The sequence below is a fragment of the Capra hircus genome, chromosome 7, assembly GCF_001704415.2.
Source record: "Capra hircus breed San Clemente chromosome 7, ASM170441v1, whole genome shotgun sequence".
Lineage (NCBI taxonomy): Eukaryota > Metazoa > Chordata > Mammalia > Artiodactyla > Bovidae > Capra > Capra hircus.
In genome coordinates, this window is record NC_030814.1 from 79,219,334 (window position 1) to 79,237,263 (window position 17,930).

The following is a 17,930-nucleotide window of genomic DNA, read 5'->3' on the forward strand; positions in this document are numbered from 1 at the left end:
CTACAAAAATCCAGACACTTCACGGCACTGATTGCTCAGGCCCTTGCGTCTCACGGTGTGATCTGGGGCCAGAACCAACACGGTCAGCACCACCTGTAAGCCTGTTAGAAATACAGACCCGGCCCTACTCCAGACTCCCACATCAGAATCTGCATCCTACCAAGTTCTCCAGGCCAATCCTTCGTGCAGATGCAAGTTTGAGAAGGTGAAAGTCACTCAGTCATGTCTGACTCTTTGTGACCGGACCTCATGGACTATACAATGCATGGAATTCTCCAGGCCAGAATACTGGAGTGGGTAGCCATTGCCTTCACCAGGGGATCTTCCCAGTGATCGAACCCAGGTCTCCCACATTGCAGATGGATTCTTTACCAGCTGAGCCGCAAGGGAAGCCCTCAAGTTTGAGAAGCACTGACTTAAGCCACCCTTACATTTCATCTGAGTTAACAACCATGAACTAGTCTCACTTCTTTCTTCACCGTCAGTTCTACCATCCCACGTTTCCAAGTAGGCACAAAGATGTATTTTTAAATATAAAGTTGGACTTCCCTGGTAGATAGTGGATAAGCCTGCCAATGCAGGGGACAAGGATTCAGTCCCTGGTCCAAGAAGATCCCAAATGCCACAGAGCAACTAAATCAGTGAGCTCCAACTGCCAAGCCTGCGTGCTGCTGCTGCTGCTGCTGCTGCTGCTGCTGCTGCTGCTGCTGCTGCTGCTGCTGCTGCTGCATCACTTCAGTCGTGTCCGACTCTGTGCGACCCCATAGACGGCAGCCCACCAGGCTCCTCCGTCCCTGGGATTCTCCAGGCAAGAACGCTGGAGTGGGGTGCCATTGCCTTCTCCAAAGCCCATGTGCCGAGAGCTGTTGCTCCACAAGGGAAGCCACCACAATGAGAAGTCTGAGGACAGCGACGACAAAGAATAGCGCCAGTTCTAGCAAAGCAGTGAAGACCCAGCACAGTGAATATATAAATAAATAAATAAAATTATAAAAAATGTAAAACAGACCCTTTTATTCTCTGTGGAACCCCCCTAAGAATACCCCATTTCACTTAAAATATAAACCAAACTCCTTTTTGTGGTCAATAAAACCCTCAAATGAGTTGGCCCCTGACAACCTTGCCTAGCTTCATCTTTGCTCTCCTTCACCCTGGCTCACTCTGCTCTAGATATGAGAACTGTGAAACCTGCCGGATTCTGTCCTGCATCAGACATTTGAGGATGGGCTTCCTTCTGCCCAGATCTCCACAAAATCATCTTTTATCCTATATTTTTCCCTCAGGAATTGTAATTCTCATCTTACCTTCAAGTAATTGTCTTCTCATCCTCAGGTCTTGGCTTAGGACGTATCATTGCCATGATGAGGCTTCTTATCTGTTCTCTGTTCCATCAGAGCAGTTTGCATTTTGTAATTTCTCATTCATCTGTGTACTGGCCTGCCTGTCGGCTTACCCTCTGCGGACGATGATTATGTCTGTTTCATTCCCCTCTGCACCCCTAGAACCGTGCACACAGAGAAGATTCAACAGATGTTTGTAGAATGAATGGACCCTGTAAGAGGCTTTCAACATTCTACCAGTTACTTTACCACTTCTGAATAAGTATTATTCTATTCTTGTATCTCTTGCTTATACTGCAAAGAAATTGCCATCTTTAACCAGTTGAAGGAATTGGCAGCTGAATTCAGAACTAATTCTTGGTGATAAGATGACTCTAAATTTAGGCTGATGCCGCTAAAGATAAACAAAGTAGGGAACTTCTTCCACTCAACTGTCCCTACGAAAACTTGTTATTAAAAGCCATTTTACTAATGTTACTTCATAGTCAGTGGTCACCAAAATCTATAGACAGAGTGTACAGTTTGGGATTTAGACTAAAGTGAATCTGAAATGAGTACAACCAGGTTTTACTACTGGTGTCTCAGATTCCATTGCCCACATGTGACCCAAATAGAAAAAAAAAAAAAAAGGTGAATCACATGTTTAGGGGACGCTTTTCATTTTGATAAGGCAGTTCTGTGGTATTATGGAAAGAAAGCTGAAGTCCGGGAATCTCGGTCCTTGTTGAGCCATCAGCATAGTGTGTAATTTTCCACATAACGCTTAAAATTCTCTGAGTTCTCATTTATTTTCAAGTGAGAAGAACAGAGGCACCAAACACCCTCTGCAGTTGCTATGAAAACATCTAGTGAAATCATACACTTGCCTTGTAGTCAGAAACATAGGAGGTTTTACACCAACATATTGTGTTAGCAATTTAAAGATGGGGAGGACATTTTAGGAAAGTTCTAATTAAGAAACAGCATTTGGAGAGGTTTTTTATTTTCTGGTAGTTTATAACAGTGCCTGAGAAGTGTGTGCTGAGCTGCAGTAGACAGAGGGGCGTGTGGCGCTGCTCGGCTTTCTCCTGGACGAGCCTCTGTCTGCACTTAGCTACATTCCCTGTGCCTGCCCTGTTCCCTCCACAGCCTTGTAATGGAGAGCTCTGCCGGGGGCCCCATCAGCTCAGGCGGGCAGACCCTAGTGAAAAAGGGGGCTGCAGGCCAGGCTGGTTCTTCCTCCCATTTCTCCACCCTTCCAGACCTTTAAGTGCTTCCCCCTCAAAATGGGACCAAAGTTCACACACTTACCACTTTTTTCTGAAAAACAGAGTTCGTTTAACGTTTAGTTTTAAAAAAGTGGGAGAACACTCTTGCATCCTAAAGATGTGTACACCCTTTTCTCTTCTTGAATCTAAAGCTGTATTCCTAATGTGGGTACGTGACTTCATACAGAGAAAACTTTACTGATGGCATCCTGGGAGCCAGCCATCTGTTGGAGCTGTCGAGTAGAGGGTAGAGGATGGGGATTTTTTCAACCCCCATCCCATGCCCTGCCCAGCCCCCTGCGCCTCTTGTTCTCTTAGCAAGGAAGGAGCAGTCTCTCGATGTTTCCTGGCCTTGACAGATCAGCACTGTAAAACATCGCCACCTTCAGTTAAAACTGGTAAGCGTGGTTCTGAACTTCACAGAAACCATGCTGAGCGAGCTCTCCCCTGTCTCCACACTTCTGTGCTTGCTGAGCCTTTGTACCATGCGTGGATGTGTATCTCTCTCTACAACTTAGCACTGAGAGAGAAAAAAAACAGGAAACCTGGTAATGGGCCTAGAGTGGATGCTGCTGCTGCTGCTGCTGCTGCTAAGTCGCTTCAGTCGTGTCCGGCTCTGTGCAACCCCATAGACAGCAGCCCACCAGGCTCTCCCGTCCCTGGGATTCTCCAGGCAAGAACACTGGAGTGGGTTGCCATTTCCTTCTCCAATGCATGAAAGTGAAAAGTGAAAGTGCAGTGGCTCAGTCGTGTCCGACTCCTAGCGACCCCATGGACTGCAGCCCACCAGGCACCTCCGTCCATGGGATTTTCCAGGCAGGAGTACTGGAGTGGGTGCCATCGCCTTCTCTGAGAGAGCACTCAGCAGGTAATCTTCAGTCAGGCTCCGTATCCTCCTTTGTTTGTTGTGAGATGATGTAAGTCACCTGTCACCACTCTTTGGAACTTGAAGTGTTTTTGATAAGTGGGCCCACGATGAATTTCATTTACATTGGATTAAGGAAACTTGACTCTAGCATGGATCCTCCTGATCTTTCATTGATATCCCTCTCTTAGGTATAGAAATGGAAGGAAATGGCCTCTTGGAGAACCTCGAAGTCATGTCCTTGAAGATGCCTAGGTTTCCAGTAGCTGTAGATGTGAAGGGCATTGTTGTGTACATGTTAAGGCAATTACAGCTAAAGCTGATTGTTTTGTTTCTCAAGGAAAATAGTATTCCTTTACCTTTTAACAATAAATAGCAAGAAAACAGTATTTTATCATAAAGATACCCCCTTTCTCTTCTTGGTGTCTAAAGCTAATTTTCTACTATGGACGCATAACTCCATATTTAGAAGTAAAATAGACATTTTGGGAGCCAGCACTGACGTTCAGTCTCAAAAATTGGATCCACCGTTGCAATCGCAAACTGTACATTATCTTCCTAAGAAAATACTAATTTATCAGTCCCAAGAGCCAAAGAGTTGTTCTGTGTCAGCAATCAGCTTAGCCTCATAATTATAAATTTGTGAGGATCTGTTGAAAGACATGGATCCAGAAGAATTATAGTGTTTCATAGTGAGTCACTCAGAATAAAGAGCCCTGTTATTTGTAGACATTCCATACAGTCATAGAAATTTAGAGGTGGGTCAGGTCTTAGCCATCATGTGTCTAACCCCTTTATTTTACAGATGAAGCAATTTTGGCTTAGAATTTAAGAAATACTTGAAAATAATACGTAGCACATCTTCAATAGCTTTACCAAGACTGTCTTTGAAATATTCAACACATTCAGTGTGTCCAAAATGTGGGCAAGGGTGACTCACTGTGACAAGACTCATATGCATGTAGTATATTTGCATCTTTGGTCTAGCATGTTCCTTTGTACCTTTGTCCCCCCTACCCAACTCCCTCTCTCCTCCCTTCATTCATTTATTCATTTTTTAAAAGGTTTAGTCCTTGGTCCCTATATCTGCGACATGCTGTGCTTGAGAGAGGGCTGTTATAAACAGATTGGTTCTTAACCAGTCTTTGACTTTGAGAGACTCTCAGTAGAGAAGGTGAAACAGTTGCTTAAGTGAATTGTTGAATCAGAGCTTTATAAATGCCTGACTCTCAGTATGGGCAAGTCTATCTCAGGGCACTGAGAAGCAAGACAACTATCTGGGAAAGTCAGAGGAAGTGAACCAAGGAGGTAACACATGAGGGGAATCTTGGCAGATGAGCTTCCATAAAGGCAGCAAAGGCATCATGGGACAGGGGTACTCATCACAAGGAAGGAAAATGAAAAAAGGATATGGGACATCCAGAAAGGGTGAGTTTAGCAATGGAAAGGCAGAGGAAAGTTAGTGCAGTGGGAATAATGGTGCTGAGATGAGAAGATAAATTAGAAAATAAAGAATGCTCAAGAATTTAGCTACTATCCTGAAAGTAAAAGGCTCATCAAAACTTAGTTGTTCAAATATTATTTCTGTAACATGGGTACATGTAAAGTTTTCTCTGCCATTTTTGTTTTACCTATAAACCACTTGTATTATTATTTTAAAGCTGTTTTTCTAAGACCACTTTTTTTTAGCATATTTGTTTTTAAGAGAAACTTTAGGTCTGTGTCATAAGTGGAAAATCAGTGTCATAGTAAATTCAAGGACATCATTAAAATGAGATAGAAATAAAGCGTTTCTGTGAACTCTTTGCTTATGAAAGTCTCTGAGGTGAAAGCCCACAGTCTCATTATTCTGAAAGGAGTTGGTAAGTTTGGGGGAGGAGTTAAAGTCATTGTAGCACCTGACTGAGAGTTCTTAAATTAATTAAGAAGAAGAAAGAGTTGAAAAGTGAGAAGCTTGCTTGTTCTTTAAATCATAGGTATTTAGCATGGTTTCTGTGCACTGGGATATGCCTCCCCCATAGTGGGGGAATATTGTTTTAGGCAGTACAAGGCCACCTCAAAGTTTCTAAATTAAGAAGTGACAAAATCATTATCTGAATAGGAGATCAAAAAGGAAAACCTCAGAAGTAGACAGAACCCTGCACAGACTATGGGAAGGTCTCAGTGTGGTCTAGTCAGTGTGATAAGATGAAGCGAGGGACCAAATTAGAGAAGGGTTGAGGATCGGGCCCCAGTAAGACTCGCTGCCTAAGGGGTGAGGGGCAGGGATCATAAAAGAGAAGGGTCCACACATAAGCGATATCATGTGATATTTGCCTTTCACTTACTCTACTCAGTATGGCAGGCTCTGGGTCCATCCATGTCACTGCAGATGGAGTTATTTCATTATTTTTATGGTCGTGTAATATTCCATTGCATGTATGAACCACATCTTCTTTATCCATTCATCCATCAGTGGACATTTAGGTGGCTTCCACGTCCTGGCTATTGAAAATAGTTCGGCAGTGAACATTGGGGTACGTGTATCTTTTTGAATTATGGTTTTCTTCAGAAATATGCACAGGAGTGGGATTGCTGGATCATGAAATGTAAAAGAAAAATGGTAAAATGAACTTATTTACAAAACAGAAATAGAGTCACAGATGTAGAAAACAAACTATGGTTACCAAGAGGGAAAGGGAGGGAAGGATAGAACGGGAAATTGGGATTTGACATAAACACATGTTATATGTAAAATAGATAGCTACTAAGAACCTCTTGCATAGCACAGGGACCTCTAACTACTCTGCAATGACCTATATGGGAAAAATATCTAAAAAAGAGTGGATATGTGTATATGCACAACTGATTCATTTTGCTGTACAGCAGAAACTAACACAGCATTGTAAGCCAACTGCACTCCAACAGAAGTTAATTTAAAAAAAGAAATAGAAAGATCAGTGATGCCTTGGAGGTGGTTTGCTTGGGAGCCAGCATGCATGGTCATATGATTCAGGAATACATTTAGAGAGGATGGAATAGAGAGAGAGAGTGTGTGAATGTTGGATAAGGAAGTGGAAAGGAGAAAGCAGTCCAGTGTGGAAGGTGATAAAATCCCTGGATCAGAACATTCTACTTGTTACATATACCTGTGTGACGTGGGCTCACATTAGATGCTTGTTGAAGACATGGTGACCTGTAGATGGTCAGCAGGCAATTGGAAATACCCTGCTGGAGATGGGAGACATTCCAAATGCCAATTAGATTAGGAGAGGGAATTATGGCCTATAAATCAGCCTCAAATGCACTTCCATTTACCTACTGACCATTTAGAAAATGTGTGCCATAATCAGGACTGGTTTTAGGTATATTTTATATGTTTCCTTTCATAAGATGTTGAAAATGAATCCACTGTACCAAAAAGTCACTGAGAACCTACTCGTATGAAGGAATTTCCTGGGTGCTTTGAGGGATAGAGAGAAATTAGACACAGACTCTGTTCTTACAGAGCTTGTAAAGATCTCATAAGATAATAGATCAAATTTTCAGGGATTTAAAGTTTAACATGTGAATTGTTTATTCATGATTTCCAGGAAACAAATTGAGCCTCAAAGTCCTCCTAGTAACCCTAGTTAGTCTGATCTTCGTTTCCATGCATTATAAGAAATTTATTATGGTGTTGGCATAGAACAACAGTATAAGTGGAATTTTTGGTAGACTTATCAAATTGGAAGTGAAAATCTTGTCAGTCATTAAAGGCAATGATGTTATGCTTAAAATGCCCATTTTCCCAGTGTAGGAGAAAGAAACTAATTGAGTTTTATCTTTTGTATATAAACAAAATTTTACTTCTCAGACAAATATATGGTAATAAATGAGAGCATTCTCATGAAAACTTGTCATCTAATCCATTTTTTCTAACTGGGTTTTTTTTCTAGGAAGTCAAGACAGAAACTAAAAAGCACAGATTTCACACTCAGCCTAAAAAAAAAACATCATAGGTTTGAATAAGGAGGACAACCAGCCTAATGTTGATGCCCTGTCTTCAGTTTCTAGGCTCTTCTGTGGAAAGAAGTGTTTTCATAAGATTCAGACAGAATTCATTTCCATAGAGCATTCTTAATGGCCCCTGTCAGAAGAAAACAGCTGGGAAACATATGGTATCCATTTCCCTGTATCACTTGGAAAAAATTTCACATGTAAATAAAGCCAACATAAAAGAGTAGCCCTTTGAACCCACGACCTTATATGATACATAAATACATTGGTACAATGCTCTCCTTGTACTGGCCCACTAAGTTATGTGGCTTGAAAACTTTTTTATTACATCCTGAGATTCACATTATCAAGAAGTTCCAAAAACATGAAGGTAGTTGGCAATATATTAGCAAATGCTATCCCTAATAATAAATGTATATTTCAGAAATGTTAAGGAATATATATATATATATTCTACTATAAGCTTTTCAGATAATTGATGGATAAAATTAAAGGCATATTTACATATTATAAACTCTGTGTCCACTGTTTCTCTGCTCTTTTTAAAAAGTAAGTAACCATGTGTTTCTTGAAAGGAAGAGTTAAAGGCTTGGCGAGAATTTCTGGCAGGCATTAATTTTTTTAGCTTCATATTTTATAGGGCAAAAGGACATATAAAGGATAGAAAGACTTTGAAATTTATAATGGACCAGTTGGAATTAGTCTTTGCCTTTGCATATTTACATTTCATGAATAACTAGAAAATCCAGCTCTCGTTGGTGACTATCGCTCCTCTGAGTTTATTAAAAGGACTTTTGTTCCCTGTGAAATTAAGCTGTGAATCCCTCAGAAGGATGCACTTTGGGCATTTTTAAAGAAATTAACTGTGTTGTACAGAGTGAGATTCAAACTCAGATACTAGCATTTGTTAATCGTCTGCTCTGTGTCAAGAACTGTATACATATAAGAACCAGAATTAGCTAAAGGCAGAATTAGCTAAAGGCAGAGGAGCAGCAGCTTAAGAGCATCTAGATACCTCCCTTCCCTTCTGGAGTATTCTCAGTTCACACCTGTTTCTTATTAGAATCCTGGCCTCACTCCACAGCTGACAGTGTTCTCGTAGGTTCCTGAAAGTCCTCAGAGAAGGATTGCTTTGTGCAGACCCTCTGAGACCACAAGCAAAGTTGTGGTCCACTTGGGGGGAAAACTCACCCACCAATAGGTATCTAGCATTCAGGCTTAGAATGCTTGCTCACATTCTGTTTTGACTCCGGAACTTACCAGAGTCCTTTGAGAACACATTGTAGTAGGAAGAATAATGGCCAGGTCTAAATTTGGGGAACTGTAAATTATTTGTATGCTACTTTCACCCCAAGAGTCCGTAATAGCAGCGGCTATTGCAGAAGTTACAGTCCCGAATATACACTCCTCTCAGGTTCCTTTAGTTTTTGGTTGTGCTGTGTGTGTGTGTGTGTGAGTGTGTGTACTCAGTCACTCTGTTGTGTCCAACTCTTTGAGACCCCATGGACTGTAGCCCACCAGGCTCCTCTGTCCATGGGATTCTCCGGCAAGAATACTGGACTGGGTTGCCATTTCTCCCACCCAGGGAATCTTCTCGACCCAGGAATCGAACCCCCATCCCTTGCGTCTCCTCTGTTGACAGGTGGAATTCTTTACCACCACACCACCTGGGAAGCCCATTTTTGGGTTGTGCTCGCTGGCAAAGAACAGACACACACAGGTGCTTTGGTTGAAACACTTCCCACCCACTGCCATTCTAGAAGAGACAGAGATTGGAGATGCTGAGTGGGAAGGATATCCTGAAACCTCACCCCTTTGGTGGAGGATATAAACTAAGTGGGAAAGGAGTAAGAGTCCATAAATCAGTGGCCTGCAAGTTACCAGGGTGCAGGGTCATCTGTCTAGTCAGAGGACTGTCCCAGAGAGGAAGCTGTATCATCGAGGCCGAGGGAGGAGGCCATTGCTCGGTCAGCCTCTGAGGGGAGGCAGGGGCAGCTGGTCATATGAGGCTCCCTGTGGAAGGAGGTGGTGCTTATCTTTCACCTCTGATGTGTTGCTGTTTCACTTGACATGTCATCCCAACCAGACACTCAAACACAGACTATACAATCTTTATCTAAACTTTGCACAGAAATGAGAAGGGGGGAAAAAAATACTAGCCTGCCTGCTTCACCCTCCCTTTGCAACTTCCTCCTGTCATTTCCAGCTTTCCAAATGACGGAGGGCAGCAATGACTTTAAAAGAGCATGTTCCCTTGTGGCGTGGCAGTGTGTTATGTTGCTGGTCATATGCCAGAAAGCACTGTCAAATGCTCATGAGCTGTGGTTGACTTGGATGCTAATCAGTCTAGGGTGGGATGAACTCCACTGTGCCTTATCTCCCACAGTCCAACCAGTCCTGACCATTCCATGCCTTCCTGTTCTTTCCCTGATCCATCTAACAGATCACCTAGTGAATCACTCAATAGTTCTCAGTTTAAGTTTGCCCAATATTAAATCATTTACCTCTTCTTTCTCTGAGACTTCATGAGCTCTAAAGGTATTCCTATGTGTGTGTGCACAAATGCAGGTACATACCTTCTCTCCCTTAATTAGTTTGGAAGTTTATTAAACGCAAAGGATCCTATCCTCCAATTCTGTTTTTCAGAGTGGTGACAAGTATCAACATACTGTTAGGGAGGTGCAACCACTCAGAGAATAAAACAGAGTATCTGTCTGGGTTTGTATTCTTCTGCTGTTTGCTTCTACTATTATTATTATGTGAATTAATTCTGAGCCAATGCGTGGTAACTTTCTTTTAGCATTCACTGATTTTCAAGGGTAAGTACAAACTGTTTTATGGTCTACATTCTCTCTTAAATTGTTCCTTAATACCCAGACTTCCTTTGAGCACAACTTGAGTAGATCATGTCTGCCTACATGGCCATGCTGTTTTCAGTGTTTCAGTTTAATAGTTTCCTCTCTTAATTTATTTTAAAACAGTGTCTAGTTCTGGCTGGAACTGTGGTGTCTCAACTCTTATTACAAACACGCAGAAGCCCACAGGAATCGCCGATGTGTATAGTAAGTTCCGCCCAGTGAAAAGAGTGTCCCCATTGAAACACCAGCCAGAGACTCTGGAGAACAATGAAAGTGATGACCAAAAGGCAGAGTACCAGAAAGGGGGCGATCCTGACCCAGGCCCCCAGCCCGAGGAGCTCGGCCCCAGAGCTGTGGAGGGCAGCCCCCAGAGGAAGAGCGCGGAACCCAGCACCCTGCTGGGGGAGCTGGAACATTATGACCTCGACATGGATGAGATTCTCGACGTGCCTTACATCAAATCCAGTCAGCAGCTGGCCTCTTTCACCAAGGCGACTTCGGAAAAAAGAATTTTGGGTTTATGCACAAGCATCAATGGCCTTTCCGGCAAAGCTTGCCCTACCGGAAGTGCCGAGAGCTCCCCGTCTAACATGACACCATTTTGTGTTCTTTCTCCTGTGAAAAGCCCTCACTTGAGAAAAGCGTCCTCTGTCCAGGACCAGCAGAAGCTCTCCCCTGAAGAATCAGAGAGTTCTCCTCCTCCCGTTAAATGTGGCTCTGCTTATGAGCCTGAAAGCCAGGGTAAGGACGTCCTACACAAGACCTTCAGTGATCCTCACAGTCGGAAAGTTGACAAGGCGATGGCACCAGACTGCCAGCTCAGGGCCTTCCATCTGCAGTCCTCGGCAACAGACCCCAAACTTGAGGAGCAGATCGGTGGCATGAACTGGACCAGCTCCCAGGGGCCCGAAGAAAGGAGCGAGCACCTGAAAAAAGTAAAAAGCGTCTTGAACATTGTTAGAGAAGGGCAGATATCTCTCCTGGTGAGTATGAACTAATTCAGTACACACACTAACCATCTAGATCTCCAGCTTTATCAACTCCGTTCACCAGTAACAGAATGATGATGCTTTTGTTCCAATTTTTGTTTAATCTCTGCTCACGGCTTTAGTTGGGCGATGTGACTTTGGAGTTTTAAAATTAAAAGTTAGGTGGTTAATGTAAGGAAAAACAAATGGCTATAGAGGGAGTATTATTTCACTTGAACTGTGCATGAATTCAACTGTAATAAGGACATGTACTCTGAAGGAAAAGCAAAACCAAAAAAAGCCCAGCACTTTAAAAAATATGAATCTTAATGTCTTTCCTTTTGCTTTTCAAATGGTTCCCAATGCTCTCGCTGAGTTATTTGTGGGGATGTCAGTTCCTTGCTGATGGGGAACTGCCAGATATATGAACAGAGGGTCTTCTGTTTTATGCTGATCATTATTCAGAAGACTTGGACCAGGACGTTTGAAAGTATTTGCAGATAGAGACTTACCCTAGAGCTTGATTGCCCTCTGACCCACACGGAGTTTTTATTTAGTTCCAGGTCTGCATGTCTAGGGAGCATAAAGAAGCTTTTCCAGAGACTCTAGACACAGAGTAACATGATGTAAGAAAAGTCTGTTCTGCTTAGGCTCAGAGAAAACTAAACTGAAATCACATTCCATCTGCCTACATTGTTCTTTCCTGGCTTCCAGACATGGATCAAACAGTAGTAAGCCTGAGCTGACACTGTGGTGTTAATTAAAGTCTCATTCAAGGAAAATCATCACATCTTGGCCATGTGATTCTACTCATGGTAAAGCTGTGCATAGATAAATGTAATGCACTTGGTCTATTACCACAAATTTTAGAGTTATAATAGGATGATATCATTGAACAATTTTGCTAAGTAAAGTAATTTTTTTTTTTTTTGTCTCTTGAAAATGTCTTTTCCATTTCTCCTGGCTCTTCCTCTCTGGTTCATTCCTTTCTTTTATCTTTCCCATGTTTTTATGTTTCCCAAATGATAACAACTCTCAATTTACCCAACAGTCTTTATCAATGAGTCATGCTCAGGGCAATGAACTTCACTCGAGGTGAAGAAACCGGAGTCCAAGTATAGCTTCCAGATGCCCAGGAGTTTGTTTAGGGGTGAAAGTGCCTTGAGGTACCCAGGGGAGTACAGACTACAGCACCCATCATGAGGCTTGCTGTCAGAGCCAGCTCTCTAAAGCTCAAGGCAAAGCAGATGGTTAAGATAGGTAGTTCATTCATTCAGCAAACCTACCGCAGGGAATAAAGCAGAGTCTGGCCCTCAGAACACATAGCAGGAGTGGAGGAGACAGACAAGAAACCTGCTGGTTGCCATGGGTTGTTAGAAAGCTGGCTTGGAGCCTCTACAGACTCGTTGACTCATCTGTGTTGCCTGTCTCCCGTGAAAGTAAGTCACTTGAGCATTCCTGTCTTTCATAGCAAGGAATTCTGACTTATTACAACCCCATGACTGTCACCAGGGCTTCTGGAAGTTCATCTCTTCTTCCCAAGGCCCGGAGCAAAACCCCCACAGCTTCTCATTCTGTTTTATTGACTTAAGTTTTCCTCATCTTACTATGTGTACAGCCACACCTAGCTGCCGACAATCTAGACAAAATTCACGACGAAAGTGGAAACAATCTCTTACACATTGCCGCATCGCAGGGACACGCAGAGTGCCTGCAGCACCTCACTTCTTTGATGGGAGAAGACTGCCTCAACGAGCGAAATGTGGAGAAGTTGACTCCAGCAGGCCTGGCCATCAAGGTGACTGGTAGTTGGGGGCTGGGCCCTCCACATGTTCCTGCCTTGTAAGATTTCTAGTAAACTTAAATGTTAGAGTGGAAAGAGAGAAGAGTGATGTTCCAAGCAAACAGCAAGTGAACCTATTGTTTTTAAAAGGTTAACCATCTCAGTCACTAACTGCTTTGAGATTTTGAGACTATATTCCAATTTAGGGTAAGCATCAAAACAGCTAATAAAGAGAAAGGAAAATGATCTGTTGCCATTTTAAGAACTTTTGTTATTCATGGTGACTGCAGTTTGGATTCTTAACCATCTCTGGATCTATGTGAGGCTGTTTCTTTTTTTTTCCTAATGTGAGTATAAATGAGCAAGATGAATGGGGAATAAGTGTATGGTAAGGCATGCTAGCCCAGCACTCAGGAGGATTTCAGAGAATAAAGTGGACCTCTAATGGATTACATCTGAAGTTGAAGTGTCTGTAGTATCAGGAGTTCTTTAGAATATCGGTGCCGAGTTTGAGTTTGGCTCTCGCAGAGCACAATATGTTATCTGTCAAAAACTAGGCAAATTAATGCCGACTGGGATAGAGTTAAAACCTAGAAACAGTGATACAGGAAAATGTTGTCTTTTATAGCACTGTAGTGAGTGCCTCTGTAAAATGTAACACATCACTAGAAGGTTAGCTATTAAACTAAAATTACTTTTAAGATCTTTGGCAAATAAATGTGGAATTCAGTCACATTTATTAAGAAGCCAGAAGTGAAGTTTGGGGAAATATAATACATCTTGTGCTTCTGCATTTGTACTTTGCTTTGCTTAATAGTTATGGCTTCTAAAAGCTGAATAATCATAATTTTTACAAATAGAATTATATTGAAATATACTAGGGGAACTTGCTGGTTAAAGTCTCTTTGTGAATTCACTAAGGAACATGTTATATTTGAAAAGCAATTTCCTTCCCTTATATACCTCTTATGCAAATCTAAATTTTTGTATCTTCAATTTATTTATCATTCAGCAAAGTTTTACATTGTTAAAAAGTTGCTTTCTACGGTGTTCAATGTTACTCAGTGATTAGGTTTTTTGATCATATAAGAAATCCATGACCCCAGTGGATAGATATCATTTTTTCTTAGTTGTCAATGATGCTATGTCAAATAAGAGCTGAACTGCCATCAAGAAAAAAGAAAAAACAAATGTGAGTGAAAATTCAGTATAGTGAAGTTAAACAGTATTTTTGAGTCCACCAGACATTGTTTTAAGATGCTGGCAAAACAAATGTGAATGAGACATAGTCTCTTTTCTTAAGGAACTGATAGCCTGGTGGATAAGGCAGGTAAGTTACCAGTGCAGGACGGTGAATTCAGGATCTAGTCCCATGTCAGAATCCTGTGGGAAGGCAAGAATTGGGTTTGGTAATCAGTGGGACTGTCAGTCATGACTAAAATATTCTTTCAGTGCCAGTGATTGCTGACATCTACCTTGTCATTTTAGTATTTATAAAATACAGTGTTCATTAGTTTTCCTCACTAGTGGTGGGTTTTGAGTATATGTTAACTACATAATTGTAGTTAAGTCTTCCCTAGTGGCTCAGACAGTAAAGAGTCTGCCTGCAGTGTGGTAGACCTGGATTCAACCCCTGGGTCAGGAAGATCCCCTGGAGAAAAAAATGGCAACCCACTCCAGTATTCTTGCCTGGAAAATCCCATGGACACAGGAGCCTGTGGGCTACAGTCCACAGAGTTGCAAAGAGTCAGACACGACTGAGAAACTAACACACACACACATAATTGTATAAAATTTGTTAATTTGTGTGCCCAAATGCTTGTTTTGATGGAGTAAGAATCTTCAAAGTAGAAAGGTACCTAAGAAATTTAATGGTCATTAAGCCAACCATGGGCAAACTCCTTTATGTTGTTCATATTAAGTGTTTGTTTATTCTTAAACTCCTCCAGTCAATATAGGTTCTCTCTAATACAATCTGCAAGCAAACTTAGTAATTTTTTTTTTTTTGCTTTAATGAAGAATATGCATCAAACCCAGAGGACTCAAAAGCGCTTATAGTTTTGCAGTCTCAGGCTTTTCATACTTTACTTCTGGACAATGATCTGAGAAATGGAAGTGTTCTTTTATTCCTTCATTTAATCTAGAATTTACAAAAGCAGTAAATGCAAATATTTTATAACACGTGCCTTGCCTTTTGGCAATCCTGTCCTGACACATGTCCTGCCTCAGTCCATTAGTGTCTTGTGATGGACATTGGTGAAATTGAGGGAGTCCCAAGAAGTCATCATTCTTCCATTTTAAGACCTTGTTTTGAACACTGGTAACTAACTGATGGTGTTTCACCTCGTTAAGCACATTTTGGAGAGCCCTGCTGTCATTAAAGACAAACAGACTTGGTACAAAGGGGCAGAAGTTGCTCAGATGATATGACTTGGCTGACAGGAAGCCAAGTCAGAGACAGGATATCAAATAAGAAGATTACATTAGAAAAGGGGCTCTGAAGTCATACCAGAGCTTAAGAACATCTCCTCCCACACTTAAACTCCTTAAATGGAACATCATAAATTCTTGCCAGCTCCATGCAAAATTTATTGAGTGCTTTCTGGGGGACCCAACGTTAGATACCGTGGGAGTTCAAGGTATTATTAAGTGCCCTTTGGGAACAGTTAAACAAAATGATTGTTTTCACCTTTTTGAAACTTTCTTTACAATCTGTTTTCTAACATGGAGGCAGCACAAAAATTTAGAATCTAAACAAAATAACCTTAATTCTCTTTTAATTTCTGAATAAGCCTAAAGACAAAATGCTGGTCTGGTGAGAAAATATGTAACCTACTGATTCTCCTTTTTAACATACAATGAGTGACCCAAAGCTCAGAGATGTTAGCAAGTAAAAATTTCCAACTAGAACTTAATAAGATTTTTGTTTTGTTGGTAGTTCTATTAATGACAAGCGATGCGGCTTTCAAACTTATGGTAATGATATAGTATTTCCTTTTGCCTCTCTGGCAACTTTTTATTTGTTTAAATGTTTCTTCTTTGATGAACTAAGCCTAACACATCAAACAGAACATTCTACCCACTATCAGCAGAAACATGCATTTTTTTCAAGTGCACATGAGATATTCTCTCTTATAGACCATATGTTGGGTCATAAAACAGATCTCAGTAAATTTAAAGTAATTAAAATCATGCAAAGTGTTTGTCTTTAACTACAATGAAATGCAATTAGGTATTAATAACAGAAGGACATTTAAGATATACACAAGTATATAGAATTAACATAGTCCAAAATAATCATTATATCAAAAGAGAAATTACAAGGAAAATTGTAAGCTGTTTGGAGATCAATGAAAATGCAACAAACCCTGCTTACTTAAAGGGAAATATATGTTTTGGTAAATGCCTGTGTTTAAAAAAGAAGGAGAAGGAGGAAGATCTCAAATTAATAGCCTAATCTACCTCACAAAACTAGAAAAATACTAAATTCAAAGCAAGCGGGAAGAAGGAAATGTAAAACTTTTCAAGCAAAAATAAATGAAATAGACAATAGAAAAGCAATAGAGAAAACCAGCAAAACTAAATTTGGTCTCATAAAAAGCTGCTTAAAAATTTGTAAACCTTTAGTTAGACTAACCAAAGAGAGAGAAGAGACTCTACCTGCTATTACTAAAATCAGGACTATTGTCTCATATTTCTGCATTCTGTGTTAATACACATTGATGTAGATTGTCTTGCTCATAGATGCTCAGCATGGTTCCTTTTCCTTTCTTCATTCAGAGGGAATGAAGCACATTGTATCCTGGGTTGTTTTGTTTTTTAAGTTCTCCTAAGAAACTGCATGCTCAAATTGTGTAATTTAAGGAGAGGCCATAATGGATGATTTATATGCAAAAGGAGGGTGAATGGATGGGGTGTAGGTGTAGGGAGCATGTGAAGGAAAGTGCAATATATTGGGGTCAGTAACAACCAGAGCACATTTACCACCCCAGAGCCTAAAAGGGCAGGGGAAGGACTTGAGATAGAGAGGATTGAGTAGAACTGCTGACTTTTGACCTTTGACTGGTTGGTAGGACTCAGCAGACCAGTGGCATCTCCATTAAGGGGGAGTTGGGAACAAAGGGAACCTTAAACACACACTCTTTTCCTGGTTTCCTGCTACTGCTTTCCATCAGCCAAACCCAGTCAAAAGCCAGGGGCCAAGGGAATCAACCCATAGAGATCAGCCTCCTTGGCAGCAAGGAGGGAAGAAACGGGAGGAGATAGAGCTGAGTGGGGCTATTCAGCAGGTACTAATCATGCTAGATGACTGTTCTACATGAGATTAGCTACAAATTGACTACTTGAAATTCCAGAGTAAGTGAAGAATGAGCAGATTACTTCCCCTGTCTTATTTTCAGTAAAGGCTTCCCTGACTTCACACTCACTGTAGTTCTTTTCTCCTGGGCTAAGATCCCACACAGTGTAAGCCAGGAAAGCAGCTGAATGTCTCATTTGTCTTCCGGAGTTATTATGAGGATCTAAGATAGCATTTTAATATAGTATAAGATAACAGGTATTGTGTGCTTAGGAAGCTGACATGCTTTGCCTCATTTAATCTTTATGGTAACTCCATAATGTAGCTGCTACTAACCCCTGCTATTTCATAGATGAGAAAGTTGAGTATCAGAGAGATGAAGAAGCTTATTCAAGGTCTTGTAACTAAGTGGTGGATTAAGGATTTAAATCCAGTCCGAAGTCTTGGTCTTAGCTGTCTTCCTGGTTTGCTCAGTGTGGGTTTGAGCACAGGAGAAAAGGACTATGAACATCAAGGAAGAGAAGACTCCTTCAGTGAAAGTAGAATTGGGATTATTTCCCTTTTCTTTATTTTGGACTCCTCACATTCTAACTT

The 17,930-nt window shown here is 41.2% G+C and overlaps 1 protein-coding gene across 2 annotated transcripts in view; it reads left to right on the forward strand.

Moving 5' to 3' along the window:
- The window catches only part of SNCAIP (synuclein alpha interacting protein), a 168,878-nt gene that overhangs the window by 104,703 nt on the left and 46,245 nt on the right, over nt 1–17,930 (forward strand). For both annotated transcript variants that reach the window (XM_018050676.1, XM_018050675.1), the window contains exons 4-5: nt 10,412–11,271; nt 12,875–13,054. In XM_018050676.1, coding sequence (XP_017906165.1) covers nt 10,412–11,271; nt 12,875–13,054 — 1,040 coding nt within the window. The remainder of the gene's footprint in view (nt 1–10,411; nt 11,272–12,874; nt 13,055–17,930) is intronic.